General features: G+C 41.9%; 1 protein-coding gene across 1 annotated transcript; it reads right to left on the minus strand.

Annotated features, from left to right (window-relative positions):
- Positions 1–2,266: 2,266 nt before the first annotated feature.
- Positions 2,267–6,465, minus strand: LOC113024071 (transcription factor SOX-10-like). The gene is made up of 4 exons (XM_026170692.2): positions 6,335–6,465; positions 5,314–5,972; positions 4,667–4,938; positions 2,267–4,427 (listed from the first exon to the last, which is right to left on the minus strand). The coding sequence occupies exons 2-4, from the start codon at positions 5,748–5,750 to the stop codon at positions 3,640–3,642; spliced, it is 1,497 nt and encodes a 498-aa protein (XP_026026477.1). The 5' UTR covers positions 5,751–5,972; positions 6,335–6,465; the 3' UTR covers positions 2,267–3,639.
- Positions 6,466–21,695: the final 15,230 nt, after the last annotated feature.

Raw genomic sequence — 21,695 nt, forward strand, 5'->3', positions numbered from 1 at the left:
TATTCAAGGTGACAAACTACCTCACATTTTGATTTGCAAATTTCAGCATACACGAATCTCACAAATGTGGTTAAAAAATAAATGTTTTGGTCTGTGCCTGGACCGATACTGTAACTCAAACATGATTATGAGACAAAACAGCAGCTGAAATCATATTTCGCATGTTTAAAAGAGCTTAAAATTTAAAAGCTTATTTAAGTGAATAAATTTAGCTGAATTGTTTGTGTGGATGTATACAGCAGCTCTGCCTCTCAGCATTACAAATATAGCTGTGATTTGTTCACCCTGTTACATATGAGAATATTCCTTTCTATTATTTTCTCTTCCCAATGTTCTTCTGAATCCCGTCTGACAGCTGGAAACACTAACTGCTGCTTCTGTTGCCTGTTTCTGCACTGAGGTCTTCTTCTTCTTCCTCCCTTCTTTTTATGGCATCAGCAAACTGTATCAAAACTGTAACCGCCACTGTTTGTTGAGGAGTGATACTGCACCAGCTTCTTCTCTTTAATCAGCATTTGGGCTGCTGTCTGACCCAAAAATGTTATAACTGACAAGCTGGAGTCTTGTGAAAAACTATGTACACTCCATAGTTTTTGTATAACAACCTTTATCAGCAGTAACTATCTGTTTTTTTTCTGCAGTAAGTATCTGTTTTTTGTGTCAGTCGCTCACATTTGTGAAGGAATCTCTGCCTACTTTTCTTTGAGGTTGGCATGCATGCCGCAGCATTCAATCAGGTTTTGACTAGGACCCTGCAACACTTTGAGTCTTTTCTTTAGCTTTATCTCTTGGGCAGATTGTGCCAAATTTAATTCTAGAATACTTTCACTCAGTGACTGCAAGGTGCCAAGGACCCGTGTCGTGCATTAAAGTCAAACACCCCCATTTTGGTCTCAACTATCCAAAGGACATTTTTCCAGAAGTCTTGTGGTTTTTTTCAGACACAATTGTGCAAATGTAAGCAATGAATTCCCACTTATGACTCTTTGAGGAATTTGTAGCATGTGCATTTAGATAATCATGTGTGCTCCTGTCTAACACCAGTGTCTGTGCTGTGAGTTGCTGTAGCAACGTTACGATCACCCGAATAACATAATATGAATTACTTGAGCTTGGTTTGGCTGATTTCTAATTTAGCCTTGAAAATGGATGAAAGCAGATAAGTAATATAATAGTATTACATTATAATACTATTTGGGATTATTGATGAAGTATAAAAAACTAAATCTTTGAAATGAAAGTATTTCTAAGTATGGTCTTATGTGAGTTTATTTGGACTCTATATGAGTTTATGTAGCATAACACAATAAACTCACCAATATTTAACAAAGTATGAAATGCTTTATTGAATAAAATGATGTAAAGGTGCAGAAAAGCAAAAATGCAATGTTTTCATGTGAATATATCTACTCATGAAACTTGCTCAGAATCTTTTTACATTCTTAAAAAAGGTTTGGGTTTTTTTTTAGCGCACTCCTTCACATGCCCCCTTTTAAAAGCCATTCAAGGTTTGTTTTTCAGTTTTGTCATGGCCTGGAGGTAGGCAAAAAGCTGGAGCCATGGCTGCTTATCTGTTTTTTTCCTCATCTTGCCCACAACATGATTTTAAGAGTGTTTATTCTCCGACTGGTAGGATTAATTTAAGATGCCACAATTTAAGATTAATCTAAGATGCCTTTGTGTAATGTAACAACTTCCCTTGGGCTTGGGCTGCTCTTTTCATTTAAAACTCCCACTTCCTTATTTTGGCGCATGTCTGCATCGCCCCCAATGCGGAGAGAGCAATGAACTTGACCTTTGAATTTTGCGTGCCATCTGAATGAGTTTAAACTGCAGCTGAGTGTGGAGGCAGGGAGGGAGCCTCAGGTGGAGAGGAGAGGGTAGAGTGAAAGGAAGGCCATGTACAAAAGTCCGAGTGTACGCTGGTTACTGAGCTGAAATTGGCCTTGCCTCTGACTCTTTACACCCACCCCTTCTCTCTTTCTGTCCCTTGCTTTCGTTGAATGGCTCTCTTTGTCTTTCTCAGTAACACGCAGTCCCCAGCCGATTAAATGTGGGGGAATTAGTAGTCAATTTTAGCCTACCACACACACAAACACACTAAACAGCTTATGGTGGTGGGGCTCTGGTTGTGTTGTTATTACAGTTCACACGTCAGCTGCGTGTTTTTAATTAATTTCTAGTTTTTTTCACCCTTCACTTGCTAACTGCTTCATATGTTATTCCTGAACACCTACCACTGCATTAAATCACTCTCACACAGGACTTTCTTTTTTATAAATAAATTGATTTAATAGATGACAACAATAATATTTCAACATTGCTTTTCTGGTAAGGAAGCAAAATACTCAAGTGAATGTATAGCAAACACTTTACAAAACTATCCAGAATTATACAAAATGGAAGAAACAAAGGTGTGACACGATGCATTATTACTTACATAAAAATATCAACTATGTGAGAAAAGGGTCAGTATAAAATGATAAAGTATGTGTCACGTAATAAAGATGAAGCTGTGGTAATGACCATTATTCACATTGGTAAAAGGGGGGAGAGGGCGCAACATAGGAAGAAAGTGTAAAAACAAAAGCGTGGCTTTGGCCCACATGTGGAGCAGAACGGCCGTACATGTGATTCTAATCCTTAAGCAGGACCCAAGCTGGCCAATTATCTTGAGAGATTTGGTTGAGACTTTGCACTTATAGATTTGAACTCTGTTAAAGGTGGATCAGGAATCTTTTAGGCACTTAGCAATCAAAAAGAAAAGTGGAAATTTGCTTTAGTCACCCATGTATCCAGTCATATTTCTCCTTTGCTGTTGGCACAAAACAAACAGAGCTGAGGTAAGTGTCCGAGACTGAGCAACAAGTCGAAATGCATCTTTTAGAGCTCTCTTTCCCTCTCTTTTTCCTATTTTTCCCCTTAAATGCTTCATTGATCACTTCAGCAAAGTTAATATGAAGGCAGGACAGTGATACAGTGAGACTGCGCTATCTACAGAGAAAGAAAAGTTGCAGCTATCCTTTTCCGGCCATGAAAAAACAACCCCAGGGATCATTGAAAGATGTCTTTTTTTTTACCCCCCAAAAGCAGTGGTGCAGATGTTGATGTGTAATATCAAATCAAACACAATAAAGTTACACCCTAGGATATCCACAATGACAATAAACTTACTACTCATATAAAATAACACAAAGACATCACAAACAACCTTTAGTTTGGTTAATAAATTCTGATTATGTCAGTCTAAACCCAGCACTTCTGGGTCAAATCGGAGTCACTCATCAATCCATTTGTCCACTTTCAACGTCTCGTTCACTTGTCTATCTTTACACCCTTTCCTGTATGTCCCAACATACGAAATTTTTGATGGCACATATTTGTTAAGTTTTCTTCTGCTTTTGATTGGCGGGTGACCCAGGAATCACACTCTATACTGTGTGGGTATTTTTTTTTTAACTGTTTAAGGCCCCATGGATGCACATTGCATTAAACTGACTAAAAAAGTAAAAACTTCTAATATAACATCGATATGGCACGGGCATACACACACACACGCGCGCTCACACTCACATTATTTGCACACACACAGATCCACTCACACACTTCCCATATTTCCTTCTGCTCAGCTGGTCTCCCTCAAGGTCTTGTGAGTGTGGTGTAAACAGGCTGCTCCCAGTGAGTGGGGCTGTGAGAGGGTGCCACGCTGGAGGGGTCTCCTATGGTAGTGTACAGAGGCCTCTGTGTAGGGCCCATGTAGGAGAAGGCTGAGTACAGCCCAGGGGCTTGGCTGGAGTGGGCATAGTATGCCCCGGGGGCCTGGTGGTCTCCGTACTCAAACTGAGCTCTGGAGGCCAACGATGGAAATGCAGAGCCATAGTGAGGCAGGCTGAGTGGGGTGTAGGTGACATGGGTGCCTGAGGAGGGAGAGGATGAGGCTTCGGCGTAGTGTGTACCAGAGACAGATTCACTTTTGATCTGAGCCTTGGATGGGTCGGAGGAAGACGGGGAGGCCTGAGGCTGTTGTTGCTGTTTGGACAGCCAGGCGGAGTGCCCGCTTGCAGCAGCCAGGGCGTAGGCGTAAGATGAGGCCGAGGATCCAGCTGCAGGAGCCCCAGTCGCGCTCTGAGGGTGACCATTTGGAGGGAGGTACTGGTCAAACTCGTTCACGTCAAATGGCTCGATGTTGGACATCACCTCATGGCTGATCTCGCCGATGTCCATGGTGCCAAAATCGATGTGGGGTTTAGCACTTGAAGATGAGGGACCACCGGAAGACCCTTCAGCTCCAACCCCAAGGGCTCCCCTGGGCCCCCCTGATCCTCCAGGCGCTCCTGCTCCCCCCTCCCTCTTGGCATCTGACAGTTTCCCAGACTGGAGCTCTGTCTTTGGGGTGGTAGGTGGAGTTGGCGGGCTGTGACCCTGACCTAAAAGAGAAAGAAGGAGCAACATGATAAGGTGAACTTTGACATCAGATACAAAAAGGCTTTTGTTTGTTTTGTTTGTTTTGTTTGTTTTACCTAACTTAAGTTATATTTTGAAATTACAGCATAAATTAATAAGTTTCGAGATTTTTGATTTAAGTTTTGAAATTTTGGATCAGGTCTCTCGCAACGTGAAAATAATAATATCATTAAGACATCCATAGAAACGGGAAGACACCTACCAGCAGGATGGTGGTGATGATGGTGGTGGTGGTGCAGGTCACCCAGTGGAGACCCAGCCCCGCCATTGTGCTCAAGATGCACAGTCTTGTAGTGTGACTGGGAGTGGCTGGCCTCCCCTTCCCCCTGGCTATCTGACTCATTAGAAGGCATCAGTTTGCCATTTTTGCGTCTCCGGGGCTGGTACTTGTACTCCGGGTAGTCCTTCTTGTGCTGTTTTCTCAGCCTCTCTGCCTCCTCGATGAATGGCCTCTTGTCGGTCTCATTCAGTAGCCTAGGGGGCAGAAAAACAAGGACTAGTCTTATATTGCTTCCAAGTTCATTTTGAAAATATTTTTATTAAAATATGTCTGAAGATCATAAATATCTCCTGCTTTCCGAATCATGCGTAATGCATAAATATCTTTTTTTCTTTACTTCTTTGGGTTAAAATCTGTTTGTTTACTTTTAAAATTCTCTCTGTAAAGGAGAACAACAGAAAAACACCAAGTTTTTATTTCTATCCGATTTAATACCAAACAACCACAAACTGAAGCGCAAACATTTTACGCTTAAATTCAGCACCGGTACATCCTTTACGCACAAGAAATGTGCCGCTTGTATGGCCACACTGTTCCTTTTTTTTTTTTTTTTTTTTAAAAATACAAACCTCCACAGTTTGCCCAGTGTCTTGCTGAGCTCTGCGTTGTGCAGGTGGGGGTACTGGTCCGCAAGTTTCCTCCTCGCCGCTTGCGCCCACACCATGAAGGCGTTCATTGGCCTTTTGACGTGGGGTTTAGCTTTGTTTCCGTTGTTTACGCGCACCGGCATTGGCACAAGTGTCCAGTCATACCCGTCCAGCACCTGACTGACCGCCTCCCTTATGCCGATCGGGAAACGATCGTCCTCTTCCTCTTCCTTGGCTCTGGGTCTGCCTCCATCATCACTGCTGCCGTCCACACAGAGCGCGGTCAGCTGCTGCTGCCCCGTCAGAGGTGAGTCCTGGCCGGGCGTGGCTCCAGGTTGAGTCGGTGACAGTGAGTGACCATCGTCTGACCCTGCGGGACTCAGCTCCGCCTCGGACAGGCTGTGCTCCTCGCCGGACATTTTTCCTTTTCAATTTCGTTAAATTATAGGACAATCCTCAAATGAAAACTTTGCCACAGAACTAACTTCTCGGAGTAATTAAATGGGTTCAAGTAAATGTCCGTGGTGTCAAGGATCCCAGTTATTGTTGACTCTTCTAAGGCAAAGACATACTGCTGCGTAAAAGTCTCCAAATGCTTTCCACCTTCAGCTGGAAATCCTTTACAGCAACAGTGGCTAAATCTAAAAACCACACAGACACAAATTTGTTACAATTATCATTTTAATTTTGGTCCGAAACAAAAGAACCGTGATTTATTTAAAGATAAACACGTTAAGTTACTTAACGGGACTAAATGTGATAAGAAAGCGATTGAAACTGAATTTCTTTTCGATAATGTCACATTCCGGAAAATAAAATTCCGCCGGTAAAATATACACATATTGTTATTATCATTATTATTATTATTATCATAATTATTATTAATCCAACTTAGTCCATACAACGTTTAATAAAACATAATAATTACGCGTTTGGCAAAAATATTAATATCAAACATTCACTTTTATGTATAAACTCTCATTTTTTAAATTACATAACTTACCAATTTAGATGTCCAGTGGTTCAGCATGGAAGTGTGTGTGGCTGACTGTAGAGCCGATGAATGGCTGCTCTGTGTGGCAACACCGGAGCTTAAAGAGCGCCTTGTGAGAGGGACAGGGAGAAAAAAAAGTGATTGAAAGTGGAAAACATTCCCAGAGAGGCAGCATTCCAGCACAACCAGCCCCGCCCTCCCAATAAGACTCTGCTCTGATTGGTCCTCTAATTATCCCGCTGCTCTCCGATTGGGCGGAAGCCACGAAGCGTTAATGGCCGTCTGTCCATCACTGCAAGGTTTCCAACGGAGAAGAGGTGAGATTTTTACCTTGGAGAGGCTTAAATGACTGTACAGTGCGCCCATTTACAGGCAGGAGAAGGCCAGCTTTGTTGCACGTGTTGACATGTTATATCAAACAAATAAACAATCATGAAGAGAGTTATTGCCCCGTGCGGTTCCTGAAGAAAAAGCACCAAATGAATTGTAAAGTTCAGCTCAGACTGAACGAAACTCTGCTTACAAAAAATTATCTTACAAATTTGAGAGATTTGGGTAAACAGAAGTTCGGGAAGAAAATCCACAGAAAAGAAAAAAAACGCACGAACGCCAGTTTAGGCAGGATGTGTTGAACGGGTTTATGGATCATGAAATCATAAACGTTATGCTAAATAATCATTTTGAATCTATATTTGACCTCATAATGATCACACAAAGCGTCATTACCTTTTTAAGGTATCTCCTTATTCCTCGTAGTATTATCTGCAATTCATAAAACAGTCACGAAATTTATTCTATTGATTTGTATTCGTGGATGCGACTTTAAAGAGGGGAGGGGGGAACCCAAGAGTCTGAAAGGAGGGACGTCTTGAAATGATTTGAAGTTAGCTGATATGTCAGATATTACACCTTTACTTGAAATAACCTTTGACTTTTGAGAGTTATACTTCATAATTGAAATGTTAGACGAGAAATCTATCTTTAAGAGTTATTTACGCTTCTATCTGCGTGAAAATTGGAGGAACAGACAAAAAACGTGTAAAGACACCTGGATTTAAAATGATAATAATAATAACAGATAATCTCAATAAATAGTGACATCTCTTAAAACAAACTAGGTGCTATAGTTATTGTTATGATTTTAATCTAATGTTGCATTCTTCGTGTCTCCTTAACCTCCTCTTCCCGTGTCCCGCTCTGCGTTTGTTCGCGTGTTAGGATCTATTTGTAGGCTGCAGGATTGAAGGCCGCGATTTTAATGCATGATGGGAAAGATAGAGAATTGACTTAAACAGCATTTGATGCGCAAACGGACACACACACACACACACACACACACAAAATGAATGCAACAATGACCCCTGTGTATCCTTTTGCCTCTCATGTTGAGCCCGACTCTCAGTTTTCTCCCTCTCTCTCTTCTCTCTTTGCTCTCTTTGTCTCCATCTCAGGTGAATTGTAGCCATGTGATCAAACGCCCAAGCCTCTATCCATTAACCCTCGTAAATGAAAAAAAAGGGGAACAAAAAGCAGTTTTGTGCTGCAAACATGGAGAAAAAAAATGATAACAGAGAGCGATGTGTGCGTCTTTCTCCCCTTATGTCCTAGCATTGACACTAGTCGCGCACACATAGAAAATACTCCGCAGCAGACGGGGACACATGGATCTCTCTGTTTCTCTCCCGCTCCGACACTTTGCTATCTTCAAACACACACTGCGGCACCTGGATATCGGCCTCGGAGGTGCTAATGGTAGGAAGTTGATGTTTGGAGGATGACGAGTTGGTAGTCGTAGTGGTGCTGGTGGTGTTGGTGATGGTGGGGGACACCTACCTACATGCTGCACCCCATCGACCAGCCCTCAGCGCTCGGACTTGCGGTGAGGCCTCCGAGTTTTGTGTTGTTGTTGTTTTGTTGTTGGTCTGCAGTAGAAAGAAAACGTGACCCGATAGTTGCTGTTTAGTTTTGTTTGTTTGTTTTCAAAAAAGAAAGTGATCAAAATTTTGTTTGCAATTTTCACATCAGCCCTGTGCAGAAGAGAGGGATGGGGGAAGTTGTGGTTTTACGGAGAGTGTTTAGTTAGTGCAGCTGGATGTGCACGACCCCCCAGGGAGCATGTCTGAAAGAGCCGTGAGGTTCCTGTGTCGCCAATTTATCAGAACGCCATTAAAATAAAAAGCAGGCAGTCGAAACCACATCCAGGTAATAATCAAAGCTTCTGCTGCTCGTTGAGGTGTATCTGATCATCTCAGCGCAAGGCTCGTCTCATGAAGTCCTTATAATCAGCGTAAGTTATTGCTACTAACATTAAGTTTCTGGAATCTGTGACGTTTTTATGTTTTATGTACTCCGTGAGTTTATCGCGTAATTATCGCGTTTTATGTTAAACGATGCAGAAAATATAACGAGATTCTTACAGCCGATTTGAACAAAATTTCCTCTTAAGATTAAAAATAAATAAATAAAATAAATAACTTTCTTCCTCTGGTTTTATCAGGCATGACAAAAAAAATCTGACCAAATTATTTTCATCATTCATGACTACATGTGCGACAAAAGTAAATGCATGATTCATTTTTATCGAAGAACATAACCGAACCAAATGTTCCTTTGTTTTTTGCCACACTGAAACACATTTAAAAAATCAAACTTCAATTAGTGATAGTAAATTATTATTTTATTTTATTTTATTTTTTAAGCGACTATACAGGCAATAGGTAAATATTTGACTAATAATTCAACTAAAACAAATATCTGTCAGGCTGCTTAATTAAATCAAGTGTCAAATGTTTAACGAAGCCCTGTGATTCGGTCTGAAAACTCATCACAATTTTACAAAGGAATGGGCTTTTAAAAATAAATAAATAAATAAATAAATATGTGCATGAAACGGACTGTATTTTAGTTTTGGCGCTGTGTACAAATTTGTTCATCGGTTCTAAATTCAAAAGCGTTAACAGGCCCCACAGAGCAGCTGAAACCCACTCCCACGCCCATTTGGATTAAACTTTGTGGATGTTCACTTGGATAAAGTCTTTCTTTTTTTAAAAGTCTTTTGATATGTAGCGGAAGAAAAATAGACCGACAATTTATTTAGATAAACTCAATGATTTTGAAATGACTTTACACATATTAAAAAACAATTACTCATCGCATGGATTCTATTTGTATCTTAGATGTGATTGAATTCAGTTAAAACGAAGTAGAGCTCCTTTAATTTATTGGGGGCAGTCTGCAGTGCCAGCCGTGATTCACTGTCATATAAAGGGACAGTATTTTATAGCATTTACGACTTTCACTTTTCTTCCTCTTCCTCTTCTTCCTTATACTGAAGCTTATGTTTCCCTACGTGCAACCATGATATTTGGATGTGCGTTAAAAGTCCCCTTTTAAAAAATAATCAAAAACTTAAAAGATTCTTAAAAAGCAAAGGTTTAAAAGTCACGTGGGGCTTTGTAAACATCTAATGTCAAGACCTCGCCTATTACACCTGCTGCTAAAACCAAAGATCACCTTCATCTCTTTAGAGCTGACTCATTTTTGCACAGATAAAAAAACAAACAAAAAGACAAACAAACAAACAAAACAAAACAAATGAGAAAGAGACAAATTTTATCTGAAATCTAAACCCCTCATGCACTTTCTGGCATTTTATATGTCCTGTGTGAAACTCTCATGAGCCCCAGGGCAGCTGTAGCTATTTAGAAAATAGAGCTCACATGGTCGCATCAGTCCCTGCGCTAACCTGCCATGTGACTGCAGTAATGGGCCTCTCCATGGCTGCACAGACCACTGTGTCACAAGAGCTTGTTTCCTGTGGCTCCTCGGGGAGAGGATGGCAGGACGAGGTCTCATGATCAGCAGGGAGGTCAAAGATCCTGATCAACAGGCGGGTCAAAGAGCCATTCTTCAGGTGCACACTGAGCATTTTCATGTATGAACAACATGAAGCTGCTTCAGATGAGTTTATTTCTGAAGAACCTTTTCTTTTGGGTGTTTCGTTTGTTTGTTTGTTTTTTGTGAAGACAGTAACTTAGATGGTCAGGTGGTGGGAGGAAAAGGAAAGTAGGAAAAGAGAGAGCACCCTCCAGCTTTGGCCGTAATACTTGAACGGCTCCCAGGGGGAAATTCCTGAAATTTGATGATGGATAGAGAGAAAAAGCAAGAGAGAGGAAAACTGGCAGATGCAGATAATATGAGAGAGAGAGAGAGAGAGTGTGTGAGAAGGATGCAGATAAGGAAAGCATGCACAGCGGTCAAATATTCACATGCTGGGTCACATTCTGCATCAAACTGGTGCATAATTGATGGAAGGCATTCATTCTGATGTCAATAGGCACATTTGGCCTGAAATGAATGGCGTCATTTGTTCCGAATGATGGCAAATGTAGAAAAAAGAAGAAAAGAATCTGAAATTATATTTGAGAAGTGGCACATTTAAGCCGTAGTTTCATATTTCACCACAAAATATTCCTATGAGATTGAAGCAGTCTCATATGTTTGGTTCCTCTGTGTTTTCTTACTTAGTACAAAATGTGATTCATAAACACTCTTAGTTCCTCTGAGAGTCTTTACCAAAACACAAAAGAACAGTCGAGGTCAGTGCATTAGCTTGGGGATTTCCAGCTCTTAAAGTAGACTATCAATAAAACTGAACATCATGTGACTCCACTGTCAGTAGGTCTGAGACCTGTACACTGAAGCGTTGCATGTTTTCTCTCTCAGAGGTTTTCTGAGTCAACAACATACAGTGGTAACTGACTTTGTGACTGGATGTCAGACGATTGACTTACATGTTGACTGAAAATGTGGGGGAAACTGGGGTCATATTGAGACTTTGAGCAGGTCATGATCATAGGGTCGTTAAGCTTGTTTTAAGGGGCTCTGTGAAGCCGGTTAGATTTGGACTTTCTTCTGTGGGGTGGCTCTAAATCTTACTTTTACAGACTCCGTGTCTGCAGGTGTTTTCTGCATCCATCTCTCGACTGATTTCTCAGGAGATGATAATGCAGCGACACGCCATCCGTAGGGATGAATAAAATAGATTCTGCTATCTGACCTCTGTCAGTCCTTCTTCACCCATTTTCACCCAGTGAATTAGTGCAGCTGCACCACACTTAAATGGGTCCCCCTCTTTTTTCTCTGGGAGTGTATGTGACCGGGCATGAATCCTCTCTTTGTGCTCAGTCTGCAGAGTTTCCCCCCCTCTATAGTTTCTTGCCTTCTTCATCTTTTTTATTTGGGGAAAGAGGGGCTTCGGTTGCGATGGCGGCAGCACTGGTGAGGTGGTGGCAGCGGTAGGGATGGCGGTGGCGGCAGCAGGGACGAGGAGGGGAGGACGGGGGGGAGCGGGTAACTTGTTGGACCACATTCCTGTGCAGCTGTGGAAGCTGGTGCAGGGTGGGGGCTGGAGGGCAGAGCAGGATCATCATTGCATTGCAGGGCATCATGAATGGTCTATTGTTTGGTGGTTTGCTGTGTCCGCATCTCTTTGCACAACTTCAGCCTGATTGAGAGCAATGGGGGGAAACTAAATGAACAACAGGGCGACCAAGGAAGAAATCTACAAATTATTTGGTGACTTATATGAGACGAGGCTTGAGAAAAACACATTTGTGACTCAGACGCAGGAGGTTGCCGAAACTCACAGCGTAATGATGATGGTGATGATGAAGATGGGGATGATGGTTATGCAGACAATGGCGGCATTCATGGTGCAAATTTATGACGGGTTTGCCTCTCAGTCATACGTGCCAGCACAGTGTTCAGTCATGCATTTATGTGCAGTGTTATCTATACTCAAGATTCTTCCCTGCAGTCCTGCAAGGACCAAATCTGAGGTTGCCATCAATGTTTTCTTACTTAATATGAGAATCGCCCTTATATCATTTTTTTTACTGTCACATTCAATTAATCGCCCTGCACTTGTCGACCATATGAACACGAAACTCTGTTTGCCGTACATACATGTTTTATTCTTACACGTTATGTCTGCTTCTCATTGTTTCTTTGGAGTTCTATTAAAATTAGTATGATGTCGAGATAAGGCTTAAGTTGAGCAAAAGTAAAGAAGATTAGGATCAAATGGACCCAGGCGAACTCAAAACTCAGGTATCTTTTAATCTCAGAGGTTTTCATCAGTCAGCGTCTCTAAGGACAAGCGAGAACTTTTAGCTGCACACTACAGCACTTTGTTTTGGGCCGTGATTCTGTTTACAACAATGTGTGAAAGCACAAGGAAAGAAATCACAAGGGCACATCATTTTAAAAACCTTTAAAAGAAAACCTTCATACACTCAAGCCTATTTAACCTGGTAAATAAAGGTTAAATAGCATTTATGACCAATAAAGTGTCATATGTGTTGAAGAAGAACCAGTGCTATTGAAGCCAAATCAGTGCATATTAAAGAAAAAAGGACATTAAATGTCAAATAGACAGTCTCCTTAAGAAAATACAAAAAAACTTGGAAGACTAAAACAAATTTCCTTTTTTTTTTACATGAAAAAAAATCAAAGCAACTTTTTATCCCTTCCTGCTCTGGATTAGGGTGATTTCAGTGTTCACATACTCAGAATTGCATTCAATATGAAAAAGCTTGAGGTCCTCTTTGACTGAAAACAACGGGATAGACCTTTGTTTGTGTTTATCTATGAAATCCTCATGGGAGAGTCTTCCTATTGCTACACTGAAGACTCTTCGACTCTTCAGTTTCTATGCTTTGACCACCTGGAAGTAAAAAAAATTACACTAAAAATGAGTTTCTGTAACTCAGTTTGAATAAATGAAACCATTACGATTCTATCTGTTTTACTTGAGATGCGTCTCATATTTTGATCTTGTTCTTTAATTCATTTCATTTATATATTGTGTCGTTGTTTAAAGTGTAAATTTTACTGTTTTTGTGGATTTTAAACGATCGTCATGGTTGGGACTGAGAGCTAGCCCTGATTTGTTTTAATTTAAACATTCAATGAATTAATCCAGACCTGCCTGTCTCTTCAAAATCACTCAAAAAAAAAAAAGACAAAAAAAGTGGAGCACAACAATCAGCCACTGTTAAACCAGAACACATTATTAAATGTACCTCATAATTTCTGATTTTTTTATTCCCCTTCCAGCTCCGACACTTTCTGCTCAAGTTTTGATGACTGTAAAAAAGAAGACAACTCGGATGTATGCTATCATTTGTGTGTTAATTGATCTTAAACCACAAATAAAGCAATAATTTTTATGAAAACAAGAACATCTGTGTTTTCATTAAAAAAAAAAAAAACTTTTGAAATGCCATCAGGGACAATAACTCAAATATAGATTTTATGACAACTTGTATGAGAAAGAGAGAGAGGTAGAGAGAGAGACAGGGAAAAAAACAGGAGAGAAAGCGGCATCCACTTTCCAATCATGAGCTCCTCTCAGAACATTTAATTACTGTGTGTGAACGAAGGAGAAAGAAGGAAAATGCCTGAGGGTCGGAGCAAAAGATGACTACATGAAAGAGTCTGTTGTTGTCTGAGCAGAGGAAAGGAGATAAAAGGCAACAAGACAGAAAGATGGATGGGATATTTAGTTGCAGAGGGTGAGAAATATGGTGATTTTTTATTTATTCCTCACGTCTGTCATTTTTTACTTCTTTCTTCCACTCTTCTTTTAAAAGCTTGAATTTTTCCACAGTTTAACAATACCAGAGGACTCTGTGAACGTATGTCACAAAGACTGCAGATAGCAGAGAAATTTACACTGGTCAGAAACCTCTGAGCACACGAGTAGGATGTGTAAAAGCCTGGAAAACAGCCTGACGCACAGACAGCGGGGCAAGTGGGAGATGTACAGATATCAGAAAATCTGGGATTGCCTGCAAAAAAATGGACAAGATATTTAGATTAGGAAGTGAAGCAGCACTCATCTAGTTTGACATTTTGGAAAGCTCACTTATTCACTTTTCTTCCGGGAATTAAATTAGAAGAGACATACCTCTCTTATATATTTGTCCTTTCAGAATCAGAGTGCACAAAGGAGCCAGTTAGCTCAGAAAGAGTGTAGACAGGAGGAAACTGCCAGCCTAGCCCTGTCCAAAGTAGTTTAAAATTCACATGTAGTAGTTAAGAACAAATTGTGGGATAATCTCAGAGATTTCACAGTTTAGATTTGAAGTAAACCCAACATGTGGTGTTGCAACAGAAATGCAGGATACACATAGACAGACTGACAGACAGAAGATGCAGGAGACAGACAGAAGCATCCAGAAGATGTTTGCCCTGTGGTGCTTCCAGCCTGGTTCAGTCAGGCCTCCCCTGCTGGCCTGAGCTGCACACAATGCTCCTCTGTCCCCGCAGCGAGCTGCTTCACAGCTCAACAACGGACAACAGCTCATTATGGAATCAAAGATCCCCCCAGCCACGGCTCCCGGTGCCTGAATACTGTCCCCCGCTGAGGGCACACACTGTCACCAGCTCCGTCGCACAGCCTGAGGCCGCAAACAGCCAGTGAGGCCGGAGAGGGCATGCAGATATGCAGGGTGTCATGCACATGAAAGCACACGCACACACTCACACGCTTAACCTAGACGAAGAGGAACACACACCACCTTATTAGACAGGATCCTAGTCAGCCATTAGCAGCCTTAACAAAGGTCACGCAGGTCACCCAGCTGCTCTCCCTCACGGACACTGATGACAGGGGATGTGACGATACGGATAATTAACCGACATCAGAAAACAGGCTGATAGACAGACAGGGTGACAGCAGGGAGAGAGGAGGACTGCAAAGAGGGGAAATATCTCGTTAGAACGACAGGAGAGAGCATCGGTTTTCACCTGAAGGACTCTGAAAGCATAAGAAGGAAATAAAAAGAGCAGGAGGGGGGAAGTAGAGCACTAATTATTTATTGAGCTACTCGATGGCAAGAAGTCCCCATACAGCAAAAACAGGAAGAACAACAAAACCCTGTTTAATTAAGCTTTCACTGAGATGCCGTGACCTTGCTCTATGCTTTAAAGTCCATTACTACTTTTGTGTATTTAGCAGCTACCTAGATTCACACTTTTAACAGCATCTCCCGAAATAGAAAGACTGCGAGTCTGCTCCAAGGATGGTCAACTCAACAACAACTACTTCATTTTTTAAAGCTTGATTTAGATTCAGATTTGCGGATAGATAAATTATAATGTGTGAGGTCATGTGCGGAATTTGCAAGGTCAGATGTTAGCATATTTGCAACAAAAAGTTGCTCTTTATTAACAAATGGCCTGCATTTGTAAATGGCCTGCATTTGTATAGCGCTTTTCTAGTCCATAGGACCCCAAAGCGCTTCACACTACATTCAGTCATTCACCCATTCACACACACTGGCGATAGCAAGCTACATTGTAGCCACAGCTGCCCTGGGGCGCACTGACAGAGGCGAGGCTGCCGGACACAGGCGCCACCGGGCCCTCTGACCACCACCAGTAGGCAAACATGGGGTTAGTATCTTGCCCAAGGATATTTGGCATGCAGCCAGGATGCAGCCTGGGATCGAACCACCAACCTTCTGATTAGTGGCTGACCTGCTCTGCCACCTGAGCTACAGCCACCCAACAACTGTTATCTACACTTTTATTTAGTAAACACTTCAAATCAAATCAAATCAAATTCAAATTTTATTTGTCACACACACACAACCATACACAGTATGACATGGGGGTGAAATGCTTGTAGCTGTACAATGCCCGACCATTAAATGACAGAAGAAAAGTTTTACAATATTTACAATTTACTACAAAAATTTACAAATTAACTTAGGAATTTACAGTAAAGAATGTGCAAATAGCAGAAGAGATTATAAAGATAAGGATTATAAATTATAGGAATTATAGGATTATAGGAAATGTGTGGTGGTGCGTGTGGTGACGTGTGTGAGAGTCCAGTCTTATAGTGACGTGTTTGGGAGAGTCCAGTCCTACACCTGGTTCAGGCCCCGAATAGCCTGGGGGAAGAAGCTCCTCCTCATTCTCTCTGTTTTGGCCTTAAGGGAGCGGAAGCGCTTCCCAGACCTCAACAGTGAGAAGAGTCCATTGTTGGGATGGGAGAGGTCCATCATAATCTTCCTAGCTTTGGACTTGCACCGCTTGGTGTAGATGGACAGCAGGTCAGGGAGCTCTGATTGAATGATGCGTTCTGCTTGCGTATTGTATAAAAGCACAGCTGTCACACTGAGGTCTTGTTGCAGCGTGTACAGGAAATATGATTAAAGCAACTTAAAAGTGATCTGGACTTGTGAGTTTTCCTTTAAGACAGGCTACACCTTACAACAGAAAGTGTGACCTTGGTCATGACCGAAACCCTGAGAGTATATGTGCCCACCTTCTCTGTTGTTAAATGGGATTATTTGGCCTGATTCAATGATAGGGAATCCTTTTTACTTTGGTGGCAGGTTGAACGTCTCTAGAAAATTTCTGTCTGTGCTTTCTTTTTTCTTTGTCCGTGAACTCCTCTTAGACCATGAGGAGTTGAGCATTATAATTATATATTTATAATTTATATCTACAAAAATTGGTTACAGGTTGCCTGGCAACCAACAAGAATGTGATAAAATGACCTATCTTTTTTTTAACCTTTTAGAACCTAAAGCAGCTTATTAGGAAACTGCTGTTGTTTTAATTTCATGACAATAACATCTCCTTTATATCCACAAAAACTGAAACGTACATGCCTGGCGACCACCTAGCAACAGGCTGAAATGACCCATTTTTAGCATATAAACAACAGCTACCATCCCCTCTTTTTTCTCAATGTGGTTAAGTACTGTTAAGTATAGCAGTTTGCCGACAGCACAAACAGGCGTGGGCACTTACTAGTGTTCATAAGACATAAGCGCTTCCAACAAGTAGTCTTCACTTTAAAATCTTAATATTTTGCTGGAGAATTCTCAGATTTTAGCACCTTTTCCGATGAGAAAAAGCACATATTGGGTCTAATAAGTTTTAGTGGCAAGTTGGCTACCCATGACAGAAATCAGGGAAATCTAAACTGAAAATCACAAGATGTTTCCCACATTTCTACCCAGCTGATCCTCTTCAGGGCCTTATGTCTTTCATATGACTCCTTGGAAACGTTGTGAACCTCAGATTTTAAGCCACTGTGCTAAATTATTCCTGTGAGTGATCACCCTTTAGAAAAACCACCTGTTTACTCCAAGGGTTTTAATCACATTTTAATAAACATCATGATAATAACAGTGTAGTAATATTACAGCTCTTTCTTCATGGTATCACTGTTCAATGTCGCAGTTCAGCCACACGATGGAGCCTGCAACCAAGGAAATTCCTACAGATTTACTTCAGTTTCTCTTGATGTTTTAAATGCTCTTTATATATTTTGCTTTGTTTTTCTACTTCTGTTTCTTTATGTCTTTATTCTTTATTTCAAAGTATCCTTTCATTCCAGTCTACGATTTGTCAGGCTGAAATCTGACCTTTTCTCTGTGACTCTGTGAAACAAAAACACAACCAGATTAAAAATATTGCATGTGGGCCACTGCAAAGTGCTCATCCTTGTCCAAATGTAGGTCTTGTAGGTGAGATTGATGGAGGGTTCGCCCTTCATATCACGACTGAATTAGCCTGCCTGTGAACCCAAGGGGCAAAGCTGCATCTAAGTCCCCATCAAGAGCACACGACGACGTTTTTGCAGAAGTGATGGTATTTGGTACTCACAGTGGTTGCTGTTCCTGAATCTGGTTGTTCCATTTTGCAATCTCATTTTAATCTTCTCATTTGGATTTTATTTCAGGACGAGGCTGGGTCTTTCAGGACTCCCCAAATCGTAATACTGCTTTTTGAGAATTGTCTTTGTTCATTTATTTTGTTAAAAAATAAATACAAACCACTCTGCAGCCTCTCCAGTCTGCGTGAACCAGTTTAACTATGTATTAGAAATTCTGTTTTCTCACTGGAAGAAGGCTATTAATTATCTGCTGCCTGTCATTAATAATGCATTGTGATGGTGACCAAATTTTAATCTTAGCAATTGGTTGATTAGTGCTGAAATTCACATTAAAGACTAATGCTGTTGATCTTATCATGTGAGAATATAACTTTGAGAAGTCATCTCTTTATCTAAGTCTATAACATATATATCTAAATTATTATCTCCCATGTCTAAACTAATTTGTAATGTTAAAACAAGTTTATGTAACGTTAGGCTGACATGTCTTAGCAAAAACTGTAAACAAGGTTCTGTTTTTTTCTGGCTAGTGACATCATGATATACCTGTAGGAGTTAGGTCTGTGGAATCACATGGTTTTTGATGGGTGCAACATGGAGTGGAGTATAATGAGAGCAACTTAATATATTTGTTGTATAATTTCTTTGTTTAAGTAAAAATTTTAGAAGAATGTATGGGACTCAGAAGATTTATTCCTTTGTGTCATACTGAAAGCAGAGCACAGGCCTGCTCAGTAGGCCTCAACTCTTCCACCTCCAGTGCCACCGCCTCACTACCGATCCCAATATCGATCATGGCTCAAGAGTTGGGAGTTCGCCTTGTAATCGGAAGGTTGCCGGTTCGAGCCCCGGCTTGGACAGTCTCGGTTGTTGTGTCCTTGGGCAAGACACTTCACCTGTTGCCTACTGGTGGTGGTCAGAGGGCCCGGTAGCGCCAGTGTCCGGCAGCCTTGCCTCTGTCAGTGCGGCCCAGGGCGGCTGTGGCTACAATGGCTCCACATCACCAATGAGTGGATGACTGGATATGTAAAGCGCTTTGGGGTCCTTAGGGACTAGTAAAGCGCTATATAAATACAGGCCATTTACAATATTGTCAACAAACATCATAGTCCACAAAGACCCCTGCCTGACCTCATTGGCCACTATCAAAAAGAAGGGGCTCAAAGCAGATTCCTGATGTAATCCCACCCTCACCTTCACTTCTACTGCACACCTCACCGCTGTCTCACAGTCCACGTCCTACACCACCACACGTCTCTGCCACTCCTTTTGCTTCCTTATGCTAAGATCACATCTGCAGTGCGTTTTCTTGACGTGAAGCCATACCTTTGCTCACTGATGCTCGTCTCTCTCCTTAACCTAGCTTCTTGGTTAGGCTCATGAGGGCCATCCCTCTGTAGTTTCCACAGCCCCCACACCACCTTATCAGTGTATCAGTACACTTCTTCATTCTTTAGGCATCCTGTAGGCATCTGGGTGGCTGTAGCTCAGGTGGCAGAGCAGGTCAGCCACTAATCTGAAGGTCAGTGGTTCGATTCCAGGCTGCCTTCTGGCTGCATGCCAAATATCCTTGGGCAAGATACTAACCCCATGTTTGCCTACTGGTGGTGGTCAGAGGGCCCGGTGGCGCCTGTGTCCGGCAGCCTCGCCTCTGTCAGTGCGCCCCAGGGCAGCTGTGGCTACAATGTAGCTTGCTATCGCCAGTGTGTGAATGTGTGTGTGAATGGGTGAATGACTGAATGTAGTGTGAAGCGCTTTGGGGTCCTTAGGGACTAGAAAAGTGCTGTACAAATGCAGGCCATTTACCAGTTACCATCCTCTCACTCTCCAGGATTGTTTCAAACAATCTGCTCAAAAGGTCTGCTGCTCTCTCCCCTAGACATCTCCATACCTGCACAGGTACAGTGGGGCAAAAAAGTATTTAGTCAGCCACCGATTGTGCAAGTTCCCCCACCTAAAATGATGACAGAGGTCAGTAATTTCAGTAACTTCAACTGTGAGAGACAGAACGTGGAAAAATAAAATCCATGAACCCACATGGTAGGATTTGTAAAGAATTTATTTGTAAATCAGGGTGGAAAATAAGTATTTGGTCAATAACAAAAATACAACTCAATACTTTGTAACATAACCTTTGTTGGCAATAACAGAGGTCAAACGTTTACTATAGGTCTTTACCAGGTTTGCACACACAGTAGCTGGTATTTTGGCCCATTCCTCCATGCAGATCTTCTCGAGAGCAGTGATGTTTTGGGGCTGTCGCCGAGCAACACGGACTTTCAACCCCCGCCACAGATTTTCTATGGGGTTGAGGTCTGGAGACTGGCTAGGCCACTCCAGGACTTTCAAATGCTTCTTACGGAGCCACTCCGTTGTTGCCCGGGCGGTGTGTTTTGGATCATTGTCATGTTGGAAGACCCAGCCTCGTTTCATCTTCAAAGTTCTCACTGATGGAAGGAGGTTTTGGCTCAAAATCTCACGATACATGGCCCCATTCATTCTGTCCTTAACACGGATCAGTCGTCCTGTCCCCTTGGCAGAAAAACAGCCCCATAGCATGATGTTTCCACCCCCATGCTTCACAGTAGGTATGGTGTTCTTGGGATGCAACTCAGTATTCTTCTTCCTCCAAACACGACGAGTTGAGTTTATACCAAAAAGTTCTACTTTGGTTTCATCTGACCACATGACATTCTCCCAATCCTCTGCTGTATCATCCATGTGCTCTCTGGCAAACTTCAGACGGGCCTGGACATGCACTGGCTTCAGCAGCGGAACACGTCTGGCACTGCGGGATTTGATTCCCTGCCGTTGTAGTGTGTTACTGATGGTGAGCTTTGTTACTTTGGTCCCAGCTCTCTGCAGGTCATTCACCAGGTCCCCCCGTGTGGTTCTGGGATCTTTGCTCACCGTTCTCATGATCATTTTGACCCCACGGGATGAGATCTTGCGTGGAGCCCCAGATCGAGGGAGATTATCAGTGGTCTTGTATGTCTTCCATTTTCTGATGATTGCTCCCACAGTTGATTTTTTCACACCAAGCTGCTTGCCTATTGTAGATTCACTCTTCCCAGTCTGGTGCAGGTCTACAATACTTTTCCTGGTGTCCTTCGAAAGCTCTTTGGTCTTGGCCATGGCGGAGTTTGGAGTCTGACTGTTTGAGGCTGTGGACAGGTGTCTTTTATACAGATGATGAGTTCAAACAGGTGCCATTCATACAGGTAACGAGTGGGGGACAGAAAAGCTTCTTACAGAAGACGTTACAGGTCTGTGAGAGCCAGAGATTTTCCATGTTTGAGGTGACCAAATACTTATTTTCCACCCTAATTTACGAATAAATTCTTTACAAATCCTACCATGTGGATTCATGGATTTTTTTTTCACATTCTGTCTCTCACAGTTGAAGTGTACCTCTGGTGCAAATTACTGACCTCTGTCATCATTTTAGGTGGGGGAACTTGCACAATCGGTGGCTGACTAAATACTTTTTTGCCCCACTGTATGTGGACGCCAGGTCCTAGGAGGTTAATGTAAGTTTAGTTTATAGCAACAATGAAAGAGTGCAACAAATAACCCAGAGCCTTTGTTAGAGCCCTTTTCATAGACTGTATATAAAAGATGGACGCAGGCACTGCAAATCACCAGCTTATTAAGCCCCTATAAAGT

The sequence above is a fragment of the Astatotilapia calliptera genome, chromosome 6 (genome assembly GCF_964374335.1).
Source record: "Astatotilapia calliptera chromosome 6, fAstCal68.1, whole genome shotgun sequence".
In the NCBI taxonomy this organism is placed as follows: Eukaryota; Metazoa; Chordata; class Actinopteri; order Cichliformes; family Cichlidae; genus Astatotilapia; species Astatotilapia calliptera.

Excerpts from the sequence above, each read along its gene's own strand:
- LOC113024071 (XM_026170692.2), bottom strand. The coding sequence starts at position 5,750 with ATGTCCGGCGAGGAGCACAGCCTGTCCGAGGCGGAGCTGAGTCCCGCA. Across the intron at positions 4,939-5,313 it reads ACACTGGGCAAACTGTGGAG|GCTACTGAATGAGACCGACA; the intron begins GTTTGTATTTTT and ends TCTGCCCCCTAG. Across the intron at positions 4,428-4,666 it reads TCATCACCACCATCCTGCTG|GTCAGGGTCACAGCCCGCCA; the intron begins GTAGGTGTCTTC and ends TTTCTCTTTTAG.